This window comes from Phaethon aethereus (assembly GCF_964289735.1).
Source record: "Phaethon aethereus genome assembly, chromosome: 1".
In the NCBI taxonomy this organism is placed as follows: Eukaryota; Metazoa; Chordata; class Aves; order Phaethontiformes; family Phaethontidae; genus Phaethon; species Phaethon aethereus.
Window position 1 is genome coordinate 110,312,907 of NC_138575.1, and position 21,306 is coordinate 110,334,212.

A 21,306-nucleotide genomic window follows, 5' to 3' on the forward strand; every position below is an offset into this window, starting at 1 on the left:
TGCTGTTAAAGAAGTCAATATCTGCCAAGAGTAGCAAATGTTTCACTGGAATGAATGTTAGTTTAACCAAGTTCAGTGAAACAAATATAACTCGCATGCGACTTCTGCCAGAGAGCTAAGTGTGCAATTGGTGGGGTGGTAACTCCTTCCAGTCACTTCGGGACTGCCGTATGTGCAAAGTTCTGGTTAATGTGTGTTCAAGTACAATTAATAGGGAAATGCTAGTACTGTGAATCACAATAGTTAGTTGAATGTAAAACCACGTGAAGTTGAAACTTTTCTTATAAATTCTTCATTTTTTTGTTGTTTAAAAAAGGGAAAAAATAACGGTGACAAATGTAAAGCTGTGAGGCTGAAGTAAAGATGAGGTGGTGAGATGCTTTACTGCTGAATAGGACGGGGGGGCACGCCTTTGTATAATGTACAAACTCAGGCTTTATGCTAAGTAAAAGGAAATGTTTTTCCCCTTTCCTGCATCAGGTTGGCAAATGGCATCTCTTGCTACTTTTTTGAACACTTATAACTCTTAATTTGGCAACAATGCATTCTGAACAGCGTATGCCAGATTTTTAGTGTTACCTGACATTAATGCTGTGCTGAATAGAAATGTTGTCATAAGCTGTGTGCCAACACACCTCAGCAAAACTTGCAGGTAGAGTAGAGAGCAGCCATAGTGTGTGCCATGGTTGAGTACAATCGTTGGCTAAAATGTTGCTTTCTTACAGCATTAAAATTTACACTCTCTCATTGTACTGCAGGCTTTAGATCTCTGTCGCTAGATTTCTTTAGGACTTCAAAACTTGCAATAGACTAACTAAGGGCTCTACAGACCATCAATGGTGAATTTTCATGAAACTTCTTTTTGAGTAATCCTGTCCATACCACCTTTCTGCTCTGTGCTACCATCCCAGTTTTCGGCAGTGAATAAAGGGCATGTTAATCTGTCTCTTGCAGCAGCTGGTTACAACTCCCCACTTAGGTGTTTGGGGTGGGTACACTGGTCTGTGATCTGGAGTGGCAGAGGTGGTGTGCTGATAGTTGCAGGGCTGGATCTTCTGGTAGAGGGGTGGTTTTAACATGCTGAACAACATAGTAGTTTTGCTGGTGAATGTGGTGCAGAGTCTATGGTTTTAGGCTTTAACATGAATGAGATGTTAAGCACTGTTTTGAGTCTATACTGAGATTCTTATGAAGTGGTATGAAGGAAGAATTGGGTCCTAGGGTGGTGAAAGGACAGATTGACACAAAAGGTTGTGACTAGGACACTGATAACTTCAGTTGTCTGAGGCAGGCTTTGTGAGTTCTTGTCTGTCTAATTATGGACTGGTTTTCCATGTAGTTAATAATGTCATTAATTCCAAGCATTTGAAAATCACAGTGACAATATTTAATCTATTTAGATGTAGATTCTTGCAATTTAAGGCGGCATTGATTTTTTTTTTTTCCCCCAGTTAGGTTTTGTAGTTTTTTTTCTTTCGAAAATGTCATTAGCTGCATACTTTTGCTTTTCTTTGCCATAATGGATGAAATTCAGGAGCATGTTGAAAGCCATCAGCATGAGTGTGGTGGGTTGACCCTGGCTGAATGCCAGGTGCCCACCAAAACTGCTCTATCACTCCCCTCCTCAATTGGACAAGGTAGAGAAAATATACTGAAAGGTTTGTGGGTTGAGAGATCACTCGCCAATCACTGTCGCGGGAAAAACAGACTAACTTAACTTACTACCAATCAAACCAGAATAGGATAATAAGAAATAAAAACCCAAATCTTAAAACACCTTCCCCCCACCCCTCCCTTCTTCCTGGGGTCAACTTCACTCCTGGTTTCTCTCCCTCCTGCCCCTGAGCAGCACAGGGGCTCAGGGAATGGGGGTTGTGGTCAGTTCATCACACGTTGTCTCTGCTGCTCCTTCCTCCTCAGGATGAGGAGACTCCTCACACTCTACCCCTGCTCCAGTGTGGGGTCCCTCCCACAGGATAATCCTCCATGGACTTCTCCAACGTGAGTCCTTCCCACAGGCTGCAGTTCTTCACAAACTGCTCCAGCCTGGGTCCCTTCCATGGGGTGCCATCCTTCAGGAACAGACTGTTCCAGCGTGGGTCCCCCATGGGGTCAGAAGTCCTGCCAGCAAACCTGCTCCAGCCTGGGCTCCTTTCTTCACAGGCCCTGCCAGGAGCCTGCTCCAGCGTGGCCTTCCCATGGGGTCACAGCCTCCTTTGGGCATCCACATTCTCTGCCGTGGGGTCCTCCAGGAGGACTGAAGGCTGTAGTGCAACTAGGTTGACTTTGGAAACATAGCTTGACAGAGATTTGTGTATGCAAAACACTTTTTCTTTTATAAGGCAGCAGATATGCAAATTCTAATATTTTTTAATCTGAGATGCGCAGCTTTGACTTGATGCTTTTGTTTATAGTAGGTTTCTGAATTATTCTAACTGGTGGATTCTTGCTGAAAAAAATTACACCCTTCACAACGTTTCTTTTCAAATGTTTCTGTAATCAGCTAATTGGTAACAGTCAAGCTTATCATAGTCTAGGTGTCAAGCAAATGCAGATTGTGCTTAAAATATCCTTGACTAAAGGTGTTTTAGCCATCAGGTGAAAGCATATGTTTAAGCTTTACAGTAAGCACATGTATTTAATAAAAGCTTTTCAGAGAGGCATTAGTGTTTTCAAGGCATGATGCATAGCTATTTAAATTTAATTGACCCTTGTATCTTACCTTGGTCTTGGCAGAATTTTGGAAATTAATGCGCGTGATACAATGGCATTATATGCCTCTGTGGCTCCTTCCTGCCAGTTGACATGTCATCATTTCACTTGTGTTGTACCTCATAATCCAGAGGACTCCCTTTAATTAAAACAGGATGTTCATGTGACATTAGGGTCTGAGTCTGAGATGTAAAAGTTTTGGATTGTGAATTGTGTAGCTATATTTAATGCCATCTATTACTTTTGGTGAATAGTAAATGCTAGGCTTGAGTTCACGCATGGTTTCTGTGATAGCTGTTCTTTTTACAGCTGTATGACTTCAAGAAAAGTCAGATTACCTGTGCTGAAAATTTCTATTCTTATTCTGAAACTAAAAATGACTCTTTCTGAATTTCAATAAAATTTCAATTTAAAAAAAAATAATTTTGAAAAGCTGGATTTAGCTGTATTTTTACTGGGATTAAGCTGGGGGAAAAAAAAAAAGTGCTATGTGGAAGTTGAAAATAGTATTCATTTACATTCAGGTGTATGCTTTGAGAGTGCTTTAAAATAAGCAGCTGGAAAAGGCTGGGTATGCACAGGCACAAGGCATTCTTCATCCTCTTCAGAAGAGGAGGATATAGTGAGAACAGACTCCTACTCCACTTTTCTTTTGTGCTCAGTTTCATTCTAGTTCTCTGAAAGTTAGCTGCTTGGAAGAAGAAAACTCTCCTGGGACCGTAACTGTTGGAAATGTACTTTTTTTCTTTTTTTAATACTTTCCAAAGTGCATAGGTGTAAATGGCCTAGTTAGAGGACCAAATACTGTGTATTTCATTGTATCCCAGAAATCTTATGTTACAACTGAGAAAGCATTTCTATATTTTGCAGATTTTACTTTCATTTTTTTTTGGCATAGAATCATGGGAAAATATATAAGAGAAAGTTTTTAAGCTTGTAAATTTTTTTTTTTTTAAAGCTAACTAGCTTTTGGACAGCTTGCAGAGTTGTTTCCTTTCTTGATATTATGTACTTTCCCATTTGTCACCTTCTTTTCTGCACATTCTGCTTGTGTTTCGAAATTCTCACCTGTTTGAGGACTTTGCTCGTTTCTTTTAGAGACTTTTCCACTACCATTTTCTTTCCTCAACATTAGAACCTTTTAATTATTCACTTAAGTTTATAGATTTTTTTTTTTTTTTAATGGGATATTAGAATTAAGTCTTCTCTTTCTCTCTGTATTCCTTTACTTGTTTTGAAGTTAAAAAATAACCAACATCTTACTGGCAGCTTTCAAAAGTTTCCTCTAGCCTTGCATGTCTTTTATGGGACTTAGTGCTGAAAGCTGCAGAACGTCTCTTGCGACAACTCTGGCTGGACCATAATTGTCCCCTCACTTGAAGCTGACTGGGCTGCTTTTTTGGGTACACTCTGCTGGTCTACTGGGTAACCTCTGGATTTATTGATGGTAAAGATAGTCAGATTTCCCCATCATCACCAGTTCCAGCTCTTGCTAACGTGGCGTGTTGCCTTGAAGCTTTTTCTGGGGCTGAAGACTGGTAAATGTGCCACCTACTTCCTAGTGCTGAGTGGGGGTGTGTGCGCAGCGTAGACTCCACTTGCATTCTTACAGACCAGGGAAGGCGTCTGCAGCTGCCTGCTATCCCCAGCAAAGATGCTGAGGTCTCTTGCTTTGTGACCGAGTAGGAAATTCTGCTATTGCAGTTTCTTTCTGTTGTTTGGTGGGGAATGTGTTGGCATACTGCTGCTGCTAGGAAGGCAGCACAGAATTGTAATTCTTCATATTTCAAATTATTTTTCAAAAATGTGAACACCTCTATATAGAGGAGTCTTTCATACCCCTTTTACTCAAGCCAACCTGTGAAGTTTCAGCTAGGTACATGGTGATGAAGGATGGCAGAAAGTCACGATTGGTCACAACATCATCAACACAGGGAAGATTGACAGGGCTAAATTGTAACAACTAGCAGTTATAAACCAAAATTGTCGTAAGTTTGTTGAGACCATGTCCTAACATACGAGAATACAACATGTTCAGCTTTCTGTGTGAGCTGAGGCAGATGTATGTTTCAATATAAGGTAATTCAAAGTCCCTTCAAAAAAAACCCAAACCACCAAAGACCCTCAAGATTGTCTTTTTTTTTTTTTTCTTTCTCCTTGGAAAAAAAATGTCCTAGAAAATTTCAGCTGCCCTCTGTGGAGTACACTGCTGAAGTTACTATTTCTTTAATTCTGAGGTGGTAAAATTATATTCTGGTCCTCAGTACAAATCTCAACGCATCTTTAAATGCTATAGCGTTTCCGTTGTACTTGAGGTTCATTTTAATTCTAATATCATCTGCGTCTGTTGAGGCTATTACCTAATGAAAATGAAAGCTGCTCGCTGACCTTCACAGGCCGATAGCCTGTGGTGTTGCCGTGGCCTTTCTGCAGGGACGCAACACGTGCCAGTGGCTTCCTGGCGGTTGACCCCGGAAAGGCTGTCTCGCTGGAGAAGCTGGAACTGCAGTCAGAAACCCATCACAGTGCAGGCAGCCTGTTAAACACTGCCCTGGATTTTAGGTGACAATGTTATCTGTAGTTTCGTTCTTCTGCAGAATGTATTGATTCATTGATTTATTTATTTTTCCTGCAAGCTAACAATGTGTGTCTCTTCGCAGGATTTCTTTTAAAATGATTAGTAGAGGAGCAGGATAAGCTATTAAATAATTTTACTGAATGCTGCCGATAATGATGCCTGACTTTTCTGATGGAATTTTGCCTTGTAATGCGCCTCGGGTTAAAAGTTGTGTATTGGAGGATCCATTGAGGCTGCAGGATGAGTTCACCTCTGGAAGACCTCACTGCAGCGGGGTGGAGGTACTCCCCTCCACTCTTTCTTCCCCAGCCCCCTGTGTCTTCTCACCTAAATTCTTTTGGCCTGGGAAGTGGGCAGCAGCTGGCAGCGTGACGGGGAGCTGTGTGCTGGCTGGCCCAGCTGCTGGGGGCAACCCCTGGAGGCAGGGGTTCTGCCGAAGGTGTCAGGGAGTCCTGGGGTCTGGCCAAGCTGCTGGAGGTGGCCTCAGGCTGCTGAGGCTGTTGCTCTCAACAGACAGGAGGGCAGGCGTGCCTGGGTACGTGCATGCTCTGTGATTTGCAAGGCCTATTTCTTTAGGAAATCAGGTTAGTAATTTTTTTTTTTATTGGACTAAATGGAAAAGCCTTTATTGAAGGCTTTCTGTTAGGTGTTTTTTTTTTTTTTTTTTTCCCCTTTCTCTATTGAAACCAGACAGTTGAGCTCTTTGCCCAAATATGTCCCTGCTATTGAATACCATGGACTCTTAGTAGTAAAGACCTGTCTTAAAAAGTGCAATTTAATTTTTATTTAGGATTTCCAAGCTGTACTACTCTGGATTTTCTATGGAAAAATTGTTTAGTTTGTGAAATCTTTTCTGGTATAGTTTACCTAGGGCAGATAGCAGAATTGTTTGAGGTGAGGTGGGATCTTTGATACTTGTGTCAGCAGTAAATGGGATCTTTCTGGGTGTGAATACCTAAAGCAGGGAGCGGAGAGCAGAGTATGTGGTTTCAGCCCATGCAGGAGTGGGCCTGGGTGTGTGCATTGACTTGCATGGTGTGCAGTCTTGACCACCGAGGCACAGCAGGAGCATCAGATCCCTGCAAGTGCCCTGTGGCTGTAGGTACTCTATATTCACCTCTTGTTGGAGTAAGTTTTCTGCAATAGTGCCAAAGTAGGATGAGGACTGCAGGAGGCTTTTTTCCCCACAGTTTCTCTCACTTGATAAAAATAGGATTAAAATAAAGACAGAGAAACAATTCAATCTCATAAGGGTGCTGCTTCATGATGATTTAATCCTGTGGCAATAGGCATAGCCTTGGTCTTGTCCTTTCCCTTGTCCCACCCCTGGCTCTCACTAAGTCAGCAGGAAATTAATTAAAAGCAAAGAGCAGCTTTCTGATGGTTTATTGAAAGCCTGGGATGGCTTGCCAGAGGTTCAGGCAAGTGGCAGTGCTGGCTCAAAGGGAGGAGTGGCTCGTGGCCATAGCGGGTGGCATCTGGCAACACCAGCCTAGGCTGGCTGGCATGGGCAGGAGCTACAGCCTGGGAAGGACATTTGAGTTGTCAGAAATAGCTTGTGGTCTGACAGTCCCATTAGACTTTATTGTTTGCAAGTATTGCAGAGACTGGGTTCCCACCGATTTGAGGACACTTGCAGCTTCCACAGTTGGTTTGTTTGCTCCTAGAGTAGTTGTCCTCGTGATCGTAATAGCAGAGCAAGAAGAACGAATGAACTAGCTTGACACTGTTTTCTTGGGAGCTCTTCCGTATTGCGCAGAGCAGGGTGAGGTTATCAGAAGGGCTGGCTGGAAAAACAAACAAACAAACCATAAAAAAGCTAAACACTTGAATGGGCTAGCGGGGCTGCCCTCTCGAGTTGAGAGGTCTTAGCCTTTCAGTGGCCAATAATAAATGAGTGATGAAAGGACTGTGAAGAGACTCAAATGTGAGCCGCAACAGCTTGTGTTTGGCATGATGGGTTAAACTGCGATTGGGATGCAAAGGAAAATATCTCAAAGTGGGAAGTTAAAATGCAGATCTTTGCAGCATTGTTTTAGACCTCAGAAAGCAAAGATTTCATGAATTGTGTAAAAGACATTCAAAAGGTCATTTTTAATAGCTGCTACAGTACGATTGTGATACCCTGGGCAATAGTCTTTCCTGTGAAGAGAAAGCCTGTATCTTGGTGATACTACCTTGGCAGACACTGTGAAATTTAATGTTTAGGTATGACGGTAAATGTCTATGAACAGAAGAAAAAAATTAGGAAGGAAACTTTTACAACAGGAAGTAGCCAGGAGTGATTAGAAAATGTGTGTCCATATGTATGTGTGTGTGTGTTTTATTATATGCATACACAGTTAGCTGCGTATCTGTCATCTTCCAGCCTCCTCCTCCTTTCTATCTGTATAATGCCACCTATCATTAAGCCCACTGGTTTTAATTTGCTGTGGCTTGTGCATGCTGTTGGCAGCTCTCTTGATGCTGGGATCCGAACACGTTGAGGTGGGACTGGGACATGAACCAAGGCTGGGGCGTGCCACCGGCGTGTGGCACCACCCAGCTGATGTCTATGCATGAGCTCTCAGAAGAATCCTTCTGAATTTTGTATGTAGTTTACAGATAACATGTGCTGGTGCTTTGAAAGACACCCTGCTGCCCCCAGAAACTCTAAGCACCCATCAGGTTTGGATCAGAGTGGAGATATTTCTGCTGATTACTGTCACAGTTATTGGAGTGTGTAAGAAAAAAAAGTTATTTTTGTGAAGCAGACTTTCCCATGGCTGTTCCAGTGAATACAACCTGAAGTTTGGCTTGCATCTAGTTAAATGAGACTAAAGATCTCACTGGTTTTACATCAGTTAGTTAATTTTTAGAGCTGTTGTCATTACTATGATAGCAGCAGTGACAAGAGAAAAGACCTAGCGTGACATTGTTTTAATGGGAAGCTCTCTCTGTTGCGCTGAGCAGGGTGTGAGAAATTGTGGTAGTGGTTTAAAACACACAAACCTCAAAACTCTCAATAGTTTTACGTTTCTGACACCTTTTATGTTTTAAATAAGTACTAAGGCTGCTATCCTTTCTTGATTATAAGCCTTTCGCTGAAGCCTGTTTAGGAATAGCTACCAGTAAGAGCTAGGAATGTGGAACTAAGCAATTCTTCACATGCTGCTTCATTCAAGCAACGTTCATAAGCAACTGACTCAACAATGTTCATAAGTCAGTTCACAAACTAATTTTAAGACAGAACTTCAGTTACGTTTCTGTTGTTTGTTCTTCCTTTGGTTTGGAGGATTGGTTTTAAACCATGTTGCTTTGATGGAAATGACAAGATTTTTGAGCCAGTTCACACTTTTGTTGTGGTAGATCACACCATTTATTATTCTGTTCTTGTAAGTTGGTTTAAATGGCTTTGCTTCCTTCCTAATGTTTACTCTGACTTGTCTTATAATGACTACTCATATTGCCTTCAGCCACTGTTTTCTCCGTTTGTGGTGTTGTTTTTGTTTTGTTTCTATTTCACTGGGGAAGACTGAATCTCTTGATAATGTAAACTGAGCATGATTAGTTGTAATCCAGGCAATAGACCTGCGGGGGTATTAAGTTGGAGTCCAGGGCCGAGTTTCAGTACTTCTGTGACCTGAGGGAAAATGAGACCAAAATCCACTACACATGTTCAAGGAAGTGTGTTTCTGTTGCGTTCTGAATGGTGTCTATGATATCGTATGTATGTACTCAGTGATGCCTCTTCCAGCTGCATTATTACTCCAGTTCTTTAGCACCTCAAAATTTGCCTAGGAAGACCTGTGTAGTAATAAAGTGAGGCTTCCCCCTTGCTTTTCACTTCTGTCCCCTGAACTGCATAAGAAATCAGGCTTTAGGGTCTCATTCCTTCCCTGTGCTGTCCATGTGAACGTGGAAGAAAGGATGTGAAACCACTTCTCCTGCCTGTGAGTTTGGAAAGCCAGAGACTTTCCCCCTGTGAACTGACAGGGTTTTTGTCTCATTGCAAGAGTATTCCCCATGTAGGTGATGATTTGGCTCACATTTAACTTCTGGTTTTTTTTGTAAATGTGTGTAACTATATGAGGTGGGTTTGCCTTATGTTTAGTGTCAGTAAACACAAACCAAACTCCTCAAGCCTCTCTTTAAAATCTCATTTCAAAAAGTTTAAATACTGGCTTGAATCAAAATAAATTTAAGTGTTATATGTTGAGAGTAAATGAGGCTTTTTGGGGCACAAACATGAGGCTCAGAATAGTGAGTGTTTACACGGATGCATGCTCTTGTGTTGTGTAGAATCCATAATATCAAATACTGATATTCATTGAAAAGTCACTTGTTAAAGCATTTTCAATTAAAGTAGTACAGCTTTGTCATTGTTCATGGAAACCGTAGAAATGTGGTGAGAGTATTCTGAGTGTTGTCTTATGATGAATATAGGTGATATAATGCTATGATTAAGTAGGATCCTCCCTTTAATTTTTCAGGGAGGACTGTATGCACGTAAGTAATGTACTCAAGCCTCTTCCCCATTAAACTTTTATTTGGTCCAGGCTGTGGTTGGCTGAAAGTTACTGCGATAGAGTGTGTCCTTTTGCTTCCTTGAAGTAAGTTTGCTCTCAGTCTAGTTGCAGGTGGGTAATTATCCTCTTTGCCAATTACAGCAGCAGCTTGTGCAGGTTTTGGCAGTCTGTGCAGAGCAGTCCCAGACTGAAAATAAGCAGTCTTTGTGCACATCCTTTACTCTCTGCAGGTGAGAGAGTAAAAAGAGAGTTTTGTCCAAGCCAAAGCTGAGATGCATTTTGCATTTGTGTGTGTATAAAAATGTATCTTTACCTACTTTGTTAGAGGATACAATGTCATGTAAGAGGTTTCTCTTTTCATTACTGAACAAAAGGAAACCCAGTTGGCAGATACCAGGCAAGGGAACCTAATTCTGTCGTGCTTTAGGACGTCCTGTAAGAATGTACACCTTAAAACCAGGACAGCGATTTGACTTGGTATTTTGCTAGTGCAAAGACTGCTTTTTAAAATGTATGTATACGTATACCCTCTTTTTAATTTACGTATTTGTTTAATCTACACACGTAGAGTGAAAAATCTGGAGGACAGAGATGGTAAGAGCAAAGACATGCAACAAAGCCTTCTGGAGTTGACTCTGTGTTTTCCCTGTGTTTCAGCTTAGTATCTGCCTGGAAGGAGTTAGTTCTTATTTGCTTATTTGGAACTTGACCAACAGCTTATTTAGAAGATGGTCAATGTATCTGTGTTGCTGGGAGCCAGAATGCCCAGCAGTGTGTGTGGGCCTCTTAACTGTTCCTGGGAGATATGATTAATGTGGCAGAAAATGACATTCACAGTGGTAATTGAGGGTCTTTAGCATGCTTGGCCTTTGTACATTAACTATTTTTTGTTTATTTGTTTGTAGCAGAAGCTTACAGCCTTTTTATAGAGGATTACATTCCTCTAATCTCTCAGTGTTCTTCTCATTACCACAACAGCATATGAGGAAACTAGCTTGTTAGCTACTTGTCTGCAAATGTACCATCAGCAGGTCCTCTGCAGCTCAGGTTACATTAGAATTGCCTTTAATATAAAATATTTTATGCGATGTCATTCAGGTTTTCCTCCAACAAATAGCTCTTATAAATTGGTGTTGCACTGGAAAGTAAGCAGATTTTGTGTCGAGGGTCTGAGTCCACATGCTGTTTACAGGGTTTGCATTTTCCCCCCTCTTTCTTTTTGTCTCTAGGACAAGTATTCATCCCTTGAAGAAGATTCCCATAGTTCATTTTCACTATGTACTATTTAAATGAACTGCTTAGTGAGGCAGTAGGCCCTGTCTTCTCCTGGTAATGGTTAGACTGTCTCATTTATTACTAAACATACAACTTTTCCTTTGCTTGGAAACTAAAGAAGGTTGTTTTATCTTCAAAGCTTGAAAGTGCTTGTGTTGCAAACAAATGTTTGGACGTTGCCATGAATAACACCAAAGCTATCGTGTACTTCTTCAGAAGCTACAGAGATGAGAGAATAAACAGATCATAAGGTGGCTAATTTTTTCCCCCAAATTTACCTGCAGTATAATTCAGAATTAGCCAACTATGAGATTTACTGTGTCCAAAAAAGCATTTGTGTAATGAAGCTTTTTGCTCTGATTTTTGATAAGTTATCAGAGTTTACAGTACTGCCGTGGAACTAATTTGGGCACAATATCTCCCTAAGCAGATAATAGTGTGCTTCGCTAGCGCGGGCACAGCTACTGAATATGCTATTGTGTGAGGTTATAAACCAGATAATCTTAATTGGGCATTTCCTGAAACGAAGGGAGGGATGGCTGAAAAAGGGAAGAATTGGAAATAAGGGCATGCATTTCCAGTATACAAATTTGGCCTCCATCCAGGAAAATGGGAGAATTTCCTGTTAGTTAAAATCTTCCAAAAGCTGAAAGCCCAGAGATACATACCGCATACCTCGGGGAGCCAGAGGAAGGGGGAAGGCTGGGAATGGCTCGTGTGTGAAAGCCCTGGGGAACCGATTGCTGTGTGATGTGGTGGGACTGAGGGGCGTAAGCAGCTGGATCTTAGGGCAGCTATAGCATCAGCGGACAATCTCCTTCCCCTGGCCAGGGATTTGGGTTACCCTGCAGCACTTGCACCAGCAAAGTCTGGTGTTGCAGACCAAGTCCTGGAGCCTTTGTAGAGTTGAGTCAAATGCAATTCAGGCTACATGGATTATGTTTGTATATGTGTTATACATGTGCATGTATAACGTAACACATTTGGTGGTGTGTGTACACTGCAGATATACGTGGAGTATTGACTTACTAAACTGGAGGATCTGTGCTATAGATAAACTATGGAATCTGCCACATAAATTTGAGGAAAGGATGGCAGACAGAAGCGGGTACAGGCAAATAAGCTCTGAAAGAACTGAAGTGGGTTTCTTTGCACCAGGAGTTGCACCTGGTTCTGTTGGAATAATCACTTTGGCTCTGCATTTGAAGAGAGAGGCTGCTTATTAAATCGAATTGAAGTACAGTGAGTTACAATACAGAATTTGAACGTCTATTAATGCAAGGTTGGAAAAAATAGGGAACCGGGGAAGAGCTGTGTTGGGGGGGGGGGGAGGGGGAAGAAACAACTTGTTTATGTTAGGACTGCTAGTTATGTTCTGATTTACTTAACATATATGACCTGATTCAATTAACATGTATTAGTGTAGATGCTTCAGACATTTGTAAATACTTGTAGGCTGCCCCCTTAATTTTTTAGCTTTGCTTTAGCATAGTGTGAGTTTTTTTGGCTATTTTTGGTAAGCCTTTGAGTGAATTATGATCATAATTGTTCAGAATAGCTACATTAGTGTTCGTCGACATTTGAGGGTCTATATGCTACAGTCACTTCAACTCAAGATAGCCCAAGCTCCAGGAAGAGTAAAGCTTCTAGGGTAGATGTAATCAGGCAGAGCATTAACAGCAGTAAAGAGGGTGACTTGCTTTGTGTGTAGAAGTCTGCCCGAAGTATTCTGTTAAATATCAGTTATAATACAGAAGAGACTTAATTGCTTAGCAGTTGCATTAGAAATTGATCTCCAAACTTCAGTCATGGGTAATAGTAAATTAAAGTTGTTTGGTTTTTTTTGAATGATCCTATATGCCACAATAGCATGTACTGAAGGAATATAATTCAAAACAAATAAGCTTCATCCGTTTTGACTTTGGCAGTCTAGTGGAGATGCACTAAATTACTTCGTTCTTGATGTGTAACTTTAATCTTAGGTCTCTGAATTAGGACTACAAGCTTTTTAAGTGAAAAGAAAAACAAAAAGAAAATCTGATCTAACCCTCCAATTAATGAATGAGGAAAGGGTTTGGTAGTAACTGCCTGCACTGTCATTTGTAATGAAAAGAAATAAATTACCTGTATTAATACAGTTTCATGGGTGATAACATATTGTCAATTTAATAGTAAAGGAGAATGATGGCAAAGTTAAACATGCAGTTGCAAGAAAGGTCTATACACGATAAAGATGAGGCAGTTATGTCAGATTTGAGAGGATGCGGAGAATGGTGAATACATGGAGAAGACCACCAGTCTAATACTGTGCTAAGGAGTTTTTAGCTGCCTTATGCAGTTTCAGAATTGTTTTTGAAGACCTGTTAGTCTATTAGCAGGTATTAGGAGAAAATACTGATCAGGTGGAAAGAGCTTAAATTATACTTTTTTTTTTGTTGCTTTGTTTTTATCTTTTTCCTCCTCCTCCTCGGAAGGGTAGTGTATCATCATTCTTTAACCTCTGTGTGATTTGAAATAACTCAATTAGAGATTAATGGCAGCTTGTCCACATTTACCTGAAAAGCCAGTAATGTCTAAATCAGGTATTTGTGGCCCCAGAGCAGTTTAGCTCCATTTGAGGTATTCAGGATAACTGTTAATTTTCCTCTTAATTTTTGTCACTTGTAACTAGGATGCTTATGGATCCTCTGTGTTGTTCACTTAGTTACCAGTTAAAAATTTTGGAGCTGAGTGCCTTAAACTCTTGACCTTAAAAAAGTATTTTTAGGTACTTAAATAATCTCTTGCTGAGAAAGGAGCATCTCTGGGTCTGGTTCTGGCCTGTTAAATGTGTATGTCCTTGGGAAGGGGGCCTTGAACCACAGCTTTACACCAGAATACTGAAATCTGGATATAAACTACAGATGTCTAGGTTTGTAAGCTGCAGCTGTGCTCATCAATGAACAGCCGATATTTTGAACTGCTAAGAGATTGTTGTTGTGTAAGATATGTCTCTTCTGTCTTTTCCCAATCTCTATGAACAATGAATATCCTCCAGTCAGCCTTTCCAAGTGTTGTATATATTGTGGAAGATACAGAAATCTGTTATAACTTGTTGTTATAATAATTTATAGTGAAAGTATTTTCCATTTTATTAACCATCACATTGGCAGGTACAAAAATAAATCCATTTTGCTGCCATGCATTGCCCTTGAATTGCTCCTGTCAGTTTTAATGCTGTTGTAATTACTTTTTCCAAATAGTCTATCTTTTCTCTTTGCTTCTTGCCAGACCCAGGGGCAGGAAAGCAACTTCACAGGGGAAGTAACTCCTGCCTTTGTATATGGCTATAAAATGCCCAGAATAAACAAATGAGGGGGTGAGGCATGGGGATAGAGTGGGAGCTTGTTTTGCTCTATCACTTCATTTTTCTTGTGCCAATAGCAGGGTTTTTAAAAAAGAAAAAGGGGCAAAAAAAAAAAAGGGCAATTGGGTTGCTAGCAGTGTCCCTATCATAAATGAAGGGAAGATTGTGTATGTAATTCATAAACATCCTGAACTATATCTTTTATTTCAACTTATTAGGGCATGAAGTAGTGCCTGCCAGGTTAATTTCATGCTGTGGAGTTCAGTGTTCATGCAGCTCTTATTTTCCTCTTCTATACAAAGTTGTGATAAGGAGAGAATAAGGGTATTTGAATATTTGATTCCGGATAGTTTGTTCTAAAGGAAAGTATTTTAGAAGTAGCAGCAAGGCAATTAAAGTTGTTTTTTTTTAAATCGGATTTGGAGAGTAACATGAGAATGTTTATTTGTTACTGATACACTTTTTGTCTAGCAAAAAAACCCCTGTACTTTATAAAATCTTGTCTTTTATAGCTGAAATTATTGTTTTGAGTTCAGGATGTGGTGGGCAAACAATAAAAAAGAAAAACCACTTGCAAATACCACCAAGCTTTTCTCCTTTTCCTATCTGCCAATGGAAGAATGGAATTTGTTAGTATGCAACAATGGTCAGTCCTCTGTATTTTCATGTTTTTAATGGTTAAGATAGTTTTAATGGTTAACTGGAGTTCAAGGATTGGTCCAGCCTAGTGTATGCTTTTTGCTTCTGTGATGTGATATCTGAGCATGAGTGGAGGGAGTAATTTGTTGGCTCTGAACAGGAGGGGGGACCAGATTTTTATAAAAAAAAAATAGCCTCAAAACTCATATGAATTGCACATTTAAGAGACCTAGAACCTCTTATTCTTTTCTAACTCCAAGCATTACTTGAAACTCAGTCATAGGTCCTGACTGATACTGTGATTTGGGAGAGTTGGATTCAACTGGTCTAGGAAGGTGGCTAAGATGGATTCCTAAGGTTTTGCATTAGTCTCAAGAAACTCTGTTTTGTGTGGATATTTTTACAGTACTTCTCTTAAAACACCTAAATGATCAGTAAGGATTAACTTCTTAGTTTTGAGGTTGGAATGGCTGGGAATTTTGTATAAGGAAATAGTGGGATTGAGAATAATTGGGAGTTGAAGAAACTGGTTTTGATGGGAGTTCAGCCAACTATTTCCCCTGCTGCCTTTGAAGACCAAGCTATGGGGTTTTATTTGTTTAGGAGGGCCAGTTGTGGCTTTATGTAGGCTCCTTAAACCCATGTTGCATAAGCTCACCCATCATCAATTTTCTTGTTTTTAAAAAAACACCAAAAACAAAAACCACCAAGCTCAACCAACCCAAACTATCACATTTGTGAATTAAAGTGCCCAAGTTGCAGAAACTAAGACAAACTTGAATGGCAAATGCTCTACCCCTTTGTGGTGCGTAAAGCTTATATGGAGATACTTTCAATACTTGTAGAGAAGCATACTCTTGTAAGTAAGTGGTTTTGCTGTTGTTGGGCTCTTATCCTATTTTGATATTCTGTTTTTGTTTTTAGCACCAGCAAACATTTTTAAATCAACTGAGGGAGATCACTGGTATCAATGATGTCCAGGTACTACAACAGGCACTGAAGGTAAGATGGATGTGTTTGACTTGTAGCTGAATGTACACATCTTAATTGACTGTGAAAGCCATAAACCCCACCCTTTCTTACTCTGACCTTCCCTTCCTTCCATTCTCAGCTTGAATACTTTCTGATTTATTTCAGGGGAAAAAAGCTGATAATGAGGGCATGTTCACATTAGAAGGAATCTTGATCTGTTTTGGTACTGGCATAAAAATTAATCTGGTGTTCAAAAATGAAAAGACAGGAATGGCATGGCTTGCCTTTAACCTTTGGCTAAAGTGTTTTGAGATACCTTGGTGCTACTACAGCTGGTCAACTCCTGATGAGTTAAGTGCTGTTTTCTTGTCAAGATGCAGTTAGGTTTTCTATCATGGACAGGTCCTGCTCGGTATGTAGAATGAAGAACTCTCCTTGAACTTGCTGCTCTTTGCTAATGTGCTATTGTTTTACTGTTTTTTTTCAACCATTGTTAAATTCGTTCACAGCACAGAAGAGTTCTTTGATGTAAGTAAAGAATGGCAGGTCTCTCTGTGTTCTGTTTCCCCAAATATACATATATAAAAATAAAATAATAACTAAAAAAAAAAAAAGCCTTGTCTCCCTCAAGCAGAGCTTTTTAGCCATTTATACATGGAAAATGAGGATGTAGTGAATTTAAGTCATACATGTATATATAGTTGTTGCTTCAGATTCATCATAAATCATGTACACAACTGTCCTTAAAAAGCCAGTATTTCTGGCTTTAAAAATGCAATGGTAGATTTTCAGAAGAATTCAGATGACTGCTGTTGAAGTCTGCGAGTGTGCTGTTTTTGCTTGTTGGGGGGTTGACCTACACTACAAGACATGTAATTTTTTTCTGAAATACGTGGAATTCTAGCAAAGTAAATTTTTATAAGATGTTTTATCTTTATTTTAAAATAGTGAAGTCTGCAGAATATGTCAAGTTTGGAAACTTTCTTTTCTAATCAATATTTCACCTGAAAATACAATGTGTCATTGATCTTGTAAGTTGCTTGTAATGTCCTTTACTGTTAAGAAAAATGAAAAAAGGTTGAGGGAACTTTCACTTCTTTTGTTGGTTCTTAAAGGACAGCAATGGTAATCTGGAGTTGGCTGTGGCTTTCCTCACTGCGAAGAATGCCAAGGTTCCCCAGCTAGAGGAGGCAACTTACTATCAAACAGCCCTTCCTGGAAATGACAGATACATCAGCGTGGGCAGCCAGGCAGATACCAGTAGGTATTTCTTCTTTTTGTAAGTTTAGTTTAAAGGCAAGGAAACTAAAAACTTGCCCATGAGATGACTGTTAATCTTCTGATAATTCTTACTTAACAATTTTTAGATTGTTATGTACTCTTTCTTTCCTTACTTCAGTGTATTTTTTTTTTTTTCATTTGAGCTATCCTTAAGCATTACCTTTACATGTACGTATGGTACTGATCAGAGGGTGAATAATTAGGTTTTCAGTCTTCGCTCTCCATTATAGGATTTACTTTGGGGTCATGAAGTAAATAATTAAAGGCAAAAGCTGGGTACTCTTCTGTCAAAATAAAATGGACTTGGAGAAGAGTCTGTGAATGTCTGCCAATATGCTAAAGCTTAATAGGCTTAAGAGTAGCTTCTCCCTGACAAGGGTGACTTTCCCAAAGAGACAAGCAAGAGGTTAGGTGTGCATTTTGTAGGAAAAGAGTAGGTATTTTATATATGACATCAACTTTAAATGTACTAAATTTTAAACAATTTTATTTAGTTGATGCAAGAGGTCCCACAACCTGTATTTCTATGAGCCTTGCAGGTTCTATTCCTTTGTTTAAGTTCATAGCTATTTTTAGGCGGGGGGGAATGTGTTAAAGGGGTTAACACATGTTAAATGTGTTCTGAAAAAAAATATGGGAAATAACATGAAAAAAAAGTCAAGGAAGTTTTGTAGTAGGATTGATTTCTGTAAAATACAAGGTTTTTGATACTGTGTTTGTATTCTAACATTCTAAACGTAGATGTAGAATATCTTAATTATATATTGATCCTCTGACCCTATACCTAGTACATCTGTATAGCTTTTTTTAAAATGAGTAGGATTATTTAGTTACACCCACAGTAGGATTTTTTTTTTTCCTCCCTTCATTTCACTAATATTGGGGTGGGTATGGTGGCACCATTGTAAAGAAGTTCAGTTAGATCTCCTTGTCAGTTGTACAGTTGTCTTTTTGTCTCTGGCACCTTGGCATAAATATCTTTTTTTGTTTTTAACTTTTTTTTTTAAATTAGAGTAGAGTTTATTTTCAACATTTCAGATCTGAAAACTGCATTTTAATCCTTGGTATTACTGGCAACCTTGTATAAAATGTCTTGAGTTCATTATAGGCAGTTGTATTATCTCCCCACTAAGTTGTGTGGGCTAGTTTGTTTGTTTGGTGGTTTGTTTTTTTTTGTTTGTTTTGTTTTCTTTTTTTTTTTCCTTTTCCCTCCTTTGGAAAGAAAACACATACAAAACTCCACATGTATTTAATTTTCCATGTCAGAAATTGCTATTGAGGAAATGGAGACTATTTTCAACAAACTTACCACTGTTGTTATGGTCTCCAGTACTGAAGATCTACTATGGCAGTGGAATAGTAAGCTGGATTCTCTTGCAGTCTGTGTTTAGTAAGATTTATTAGCAATCCCATTAACAGAAGTGTTTAGTTTTGCTGTCACTTACTGTGCTATGCAACCTTATTGAAGATACAAGGTGACAAGGGATATCAGAGTCAAGCTGCAGAGTCCACATTGCCTGTGCCTGATGGTCAAACTGAAAAGAGTAAGTCTTGAGTTGCACATTCCAAGCTGGATTTCAGGATTCTCTTCTCTTTTCTGTAGGGCTGATGGCAGACCCAGATTCCTTACAGTTACATAGCACTACAAGTCAGTAATCAAGAAGCACCAACTGCTGTGGGAAACGCAGGGAGACTTTTTTTTTCCTTATATCTTTAATGTCTGTTTCAGGTCCTCGCTGGCATCAAAGATGAGAGCCCTTTGCCAGCCTTTGTTGTTTTAGCTAGACTGAAAACATGTTATGAGATAAAGGGATCTTGGCCAACTTTTCTTCATGTTGGAGGACTCATGGGGCAAGAACTGAACACCCACAGCAGAACAAAAGTCTAAATCAAACATAGATCCCCCCCCATCTGTAGAGATCTAGTGAAAGCTTCTTGCAGAACCCTAAAGTTCTTTTTGTTGGGATCTGCTTGTCTGTAATTATTTTGGTTATGAATTTTAAAAATGCAGTACACTTAAAAATTGACAAGGTTCAAGGTCCTGCATTGGTAAGTACTGTCGTGTAAGGGAATATGGTGAAAGACATCAGATGACTTGGGAGAAGAGAATGGAAGGGTGGGCATAGGTGGAAAACATACTCAGCAATGATAGGTCCAACCATCAACACTCCCTTCTGCAAAGAATGCTATTAGCACCTCTCACTAACTATGCTGAGATGCTGAATCTATCTTGCCTTTCAAATTTAACTCCCTTTTACTATCCCACGTAGGTATAATTATATGAAGATAATTATAACTCACCCTTACTGTTCGTTACTGCCTAACTACCTCTGTGCATTTGGAACTTACAATGTTATGAGTCACTGAGCTTCATGGTCCCACCAAGTTAAGTCATCCAAACTGTGGATAAGAGGGAGTTACAGATAAATATCAGAACTTTACCTATCTTTTATGCTGCAGAAAACTTCCAGCCACTTACAAAGGCTTTTGAATGTATGCCTTACATAAAGGTATATCAAATGTATTCTGCAAGCTTGACTGACTAAATTTCTTTGAAACAGTTACTTAGTTAAGGGGTAAAATAAAAATGTATATAACAAGAAGTCATATCCAAACAGTCAGCAGTTAGCTTGGGTTGTGCACTGGCTCTTCCAGAAGTGACAATGGTCATTCAACTGTTTGCGTTGCATTCTATGCAGAATGGTATAAGGAAACCTCATTTCTTTTATTAGCAAATGCAACATTTCAGCAGCTGCAAAAATACTAATTAGTTTGCATAAAATTTATTCCATCTTTAAAAGCAAAGGCTGACTTGCACAGTGTTATTCATGATGCTTGCCTTTTTGCCTGTTCAAAATGGTATGTGCAAGCACCTGCAAGTGTAGTTTTTTCATATCAAGTGATGCATGCTTTATCTGACCCCTTTGCAAAGGTTTTTTTTTCTTTCTTTCGTGCAATCTGTTAGTGAGCAGAAAGTGCTTAAGTATTAGGGTTGCAATGTACAAGTGAACTGCTTTTAATCTAAGATTCTCCTTAGTAGCTTAAATCCTAGGCACTGCAGTTAAAGCAAAATAAAAGAAGTTGTTTAGTAGTACTTTCCAATATTTTCACTTTATTGATTTCTCTAGAAACCTTTTTTTCCCTCCATCTGCATAATTCAGTGTATTTTCATTTATGGCCACGCAATAGAACTATTGCATTGCTAAGCATTTATCCATTTCCTTCTCATTATTTGAGAAACTTGCAGAACCCAGGGTTAAAGGAAGCAACAGAATGAAGAGAAGACATATATTTTAGAAGATGTATTGTGTTCAAATGAAATAGCTGTCAAGACAAATTCTCTCCCTCCCTTCTTTTGAAAATTCAAAATTCTTTTTCACAAAAATTGAATTATTAGTCTTTGCAATTGCACACTCTACAGCCAAACAAAAGAATTCAAGACATTTTATGAGGTCATAGTACAATGTAACTATAAAATAACACACACACCAACTTGAGGGTTGTAGACTTAATTTCTTCTGGAGACCTGACTTTTAGATCTCCCTGTTTCTAGAGTTTAAGCCTTTGCATAGGTTTCAAAAGTCTTTCAATCAACCCTTTTCAATGAGGTAGACTTAAATGCACCCAAAACCTCCCTAAGTGGTGTTCATATAACATACTTCTTCAAGGTCCTCTGTCCTAGAGGCTCTGAAAAGTTTATAGAGTAATTTGGTTTGGTGCTTCACTATCGTTACTTTTAGACTTCTAATGTCTTGCCTAAATCCCTCTTGCTTCAGGTTAAGTATTTTATTCTTTGTGCTATCCCCTGTGGGGATCATAGTACAGTTCATTCCTTTTGTCTTAGATGAAGTCTTGCATGCACAAATGCATCATAATGTCCCCTCAGAGTTTTCTCAGATCTAAAGTAAACAGCCCATATTCTTTCCAAGTCTTTGGATGCATTTCCTATACTTATTGTCACTTTCTTTTTTTCTTTCTTCTGGACCTTCTTTATT

General features: G+C 39.3%; 1 protein-coding gene across 3 annotated transcripts in view; it reads left to right on the forward strand.

Annotated features, from left to right (window-relative positions):
* USP25 (ubiquitin specific peptidase 25) overlaps positions 1-21,306 on the forward strand; it is a gene marked incomplete at its 3' end in the record, with an annotated part of 94,217 nt that overhangs the window by 6,598 nt on the left and 66,313 nt on the right. For all 3 annotated transcript variants that reach the window (XM_082013850.1, XM_082013851.1, XM_082013852.1), the window contains exons 2-3: positions 15,983-16,060; positions 17,146-17,290. In XM_082013850.1, the coding sequence (XP_081869976.1) occupies positions 15,983-16,060; positions 17,146-17,290 (223 nt within the window). The remainder of the gene's footprint in view (positions 1-15,982; positions 16,061-17,145; positions 17,291-21,306) is intronic.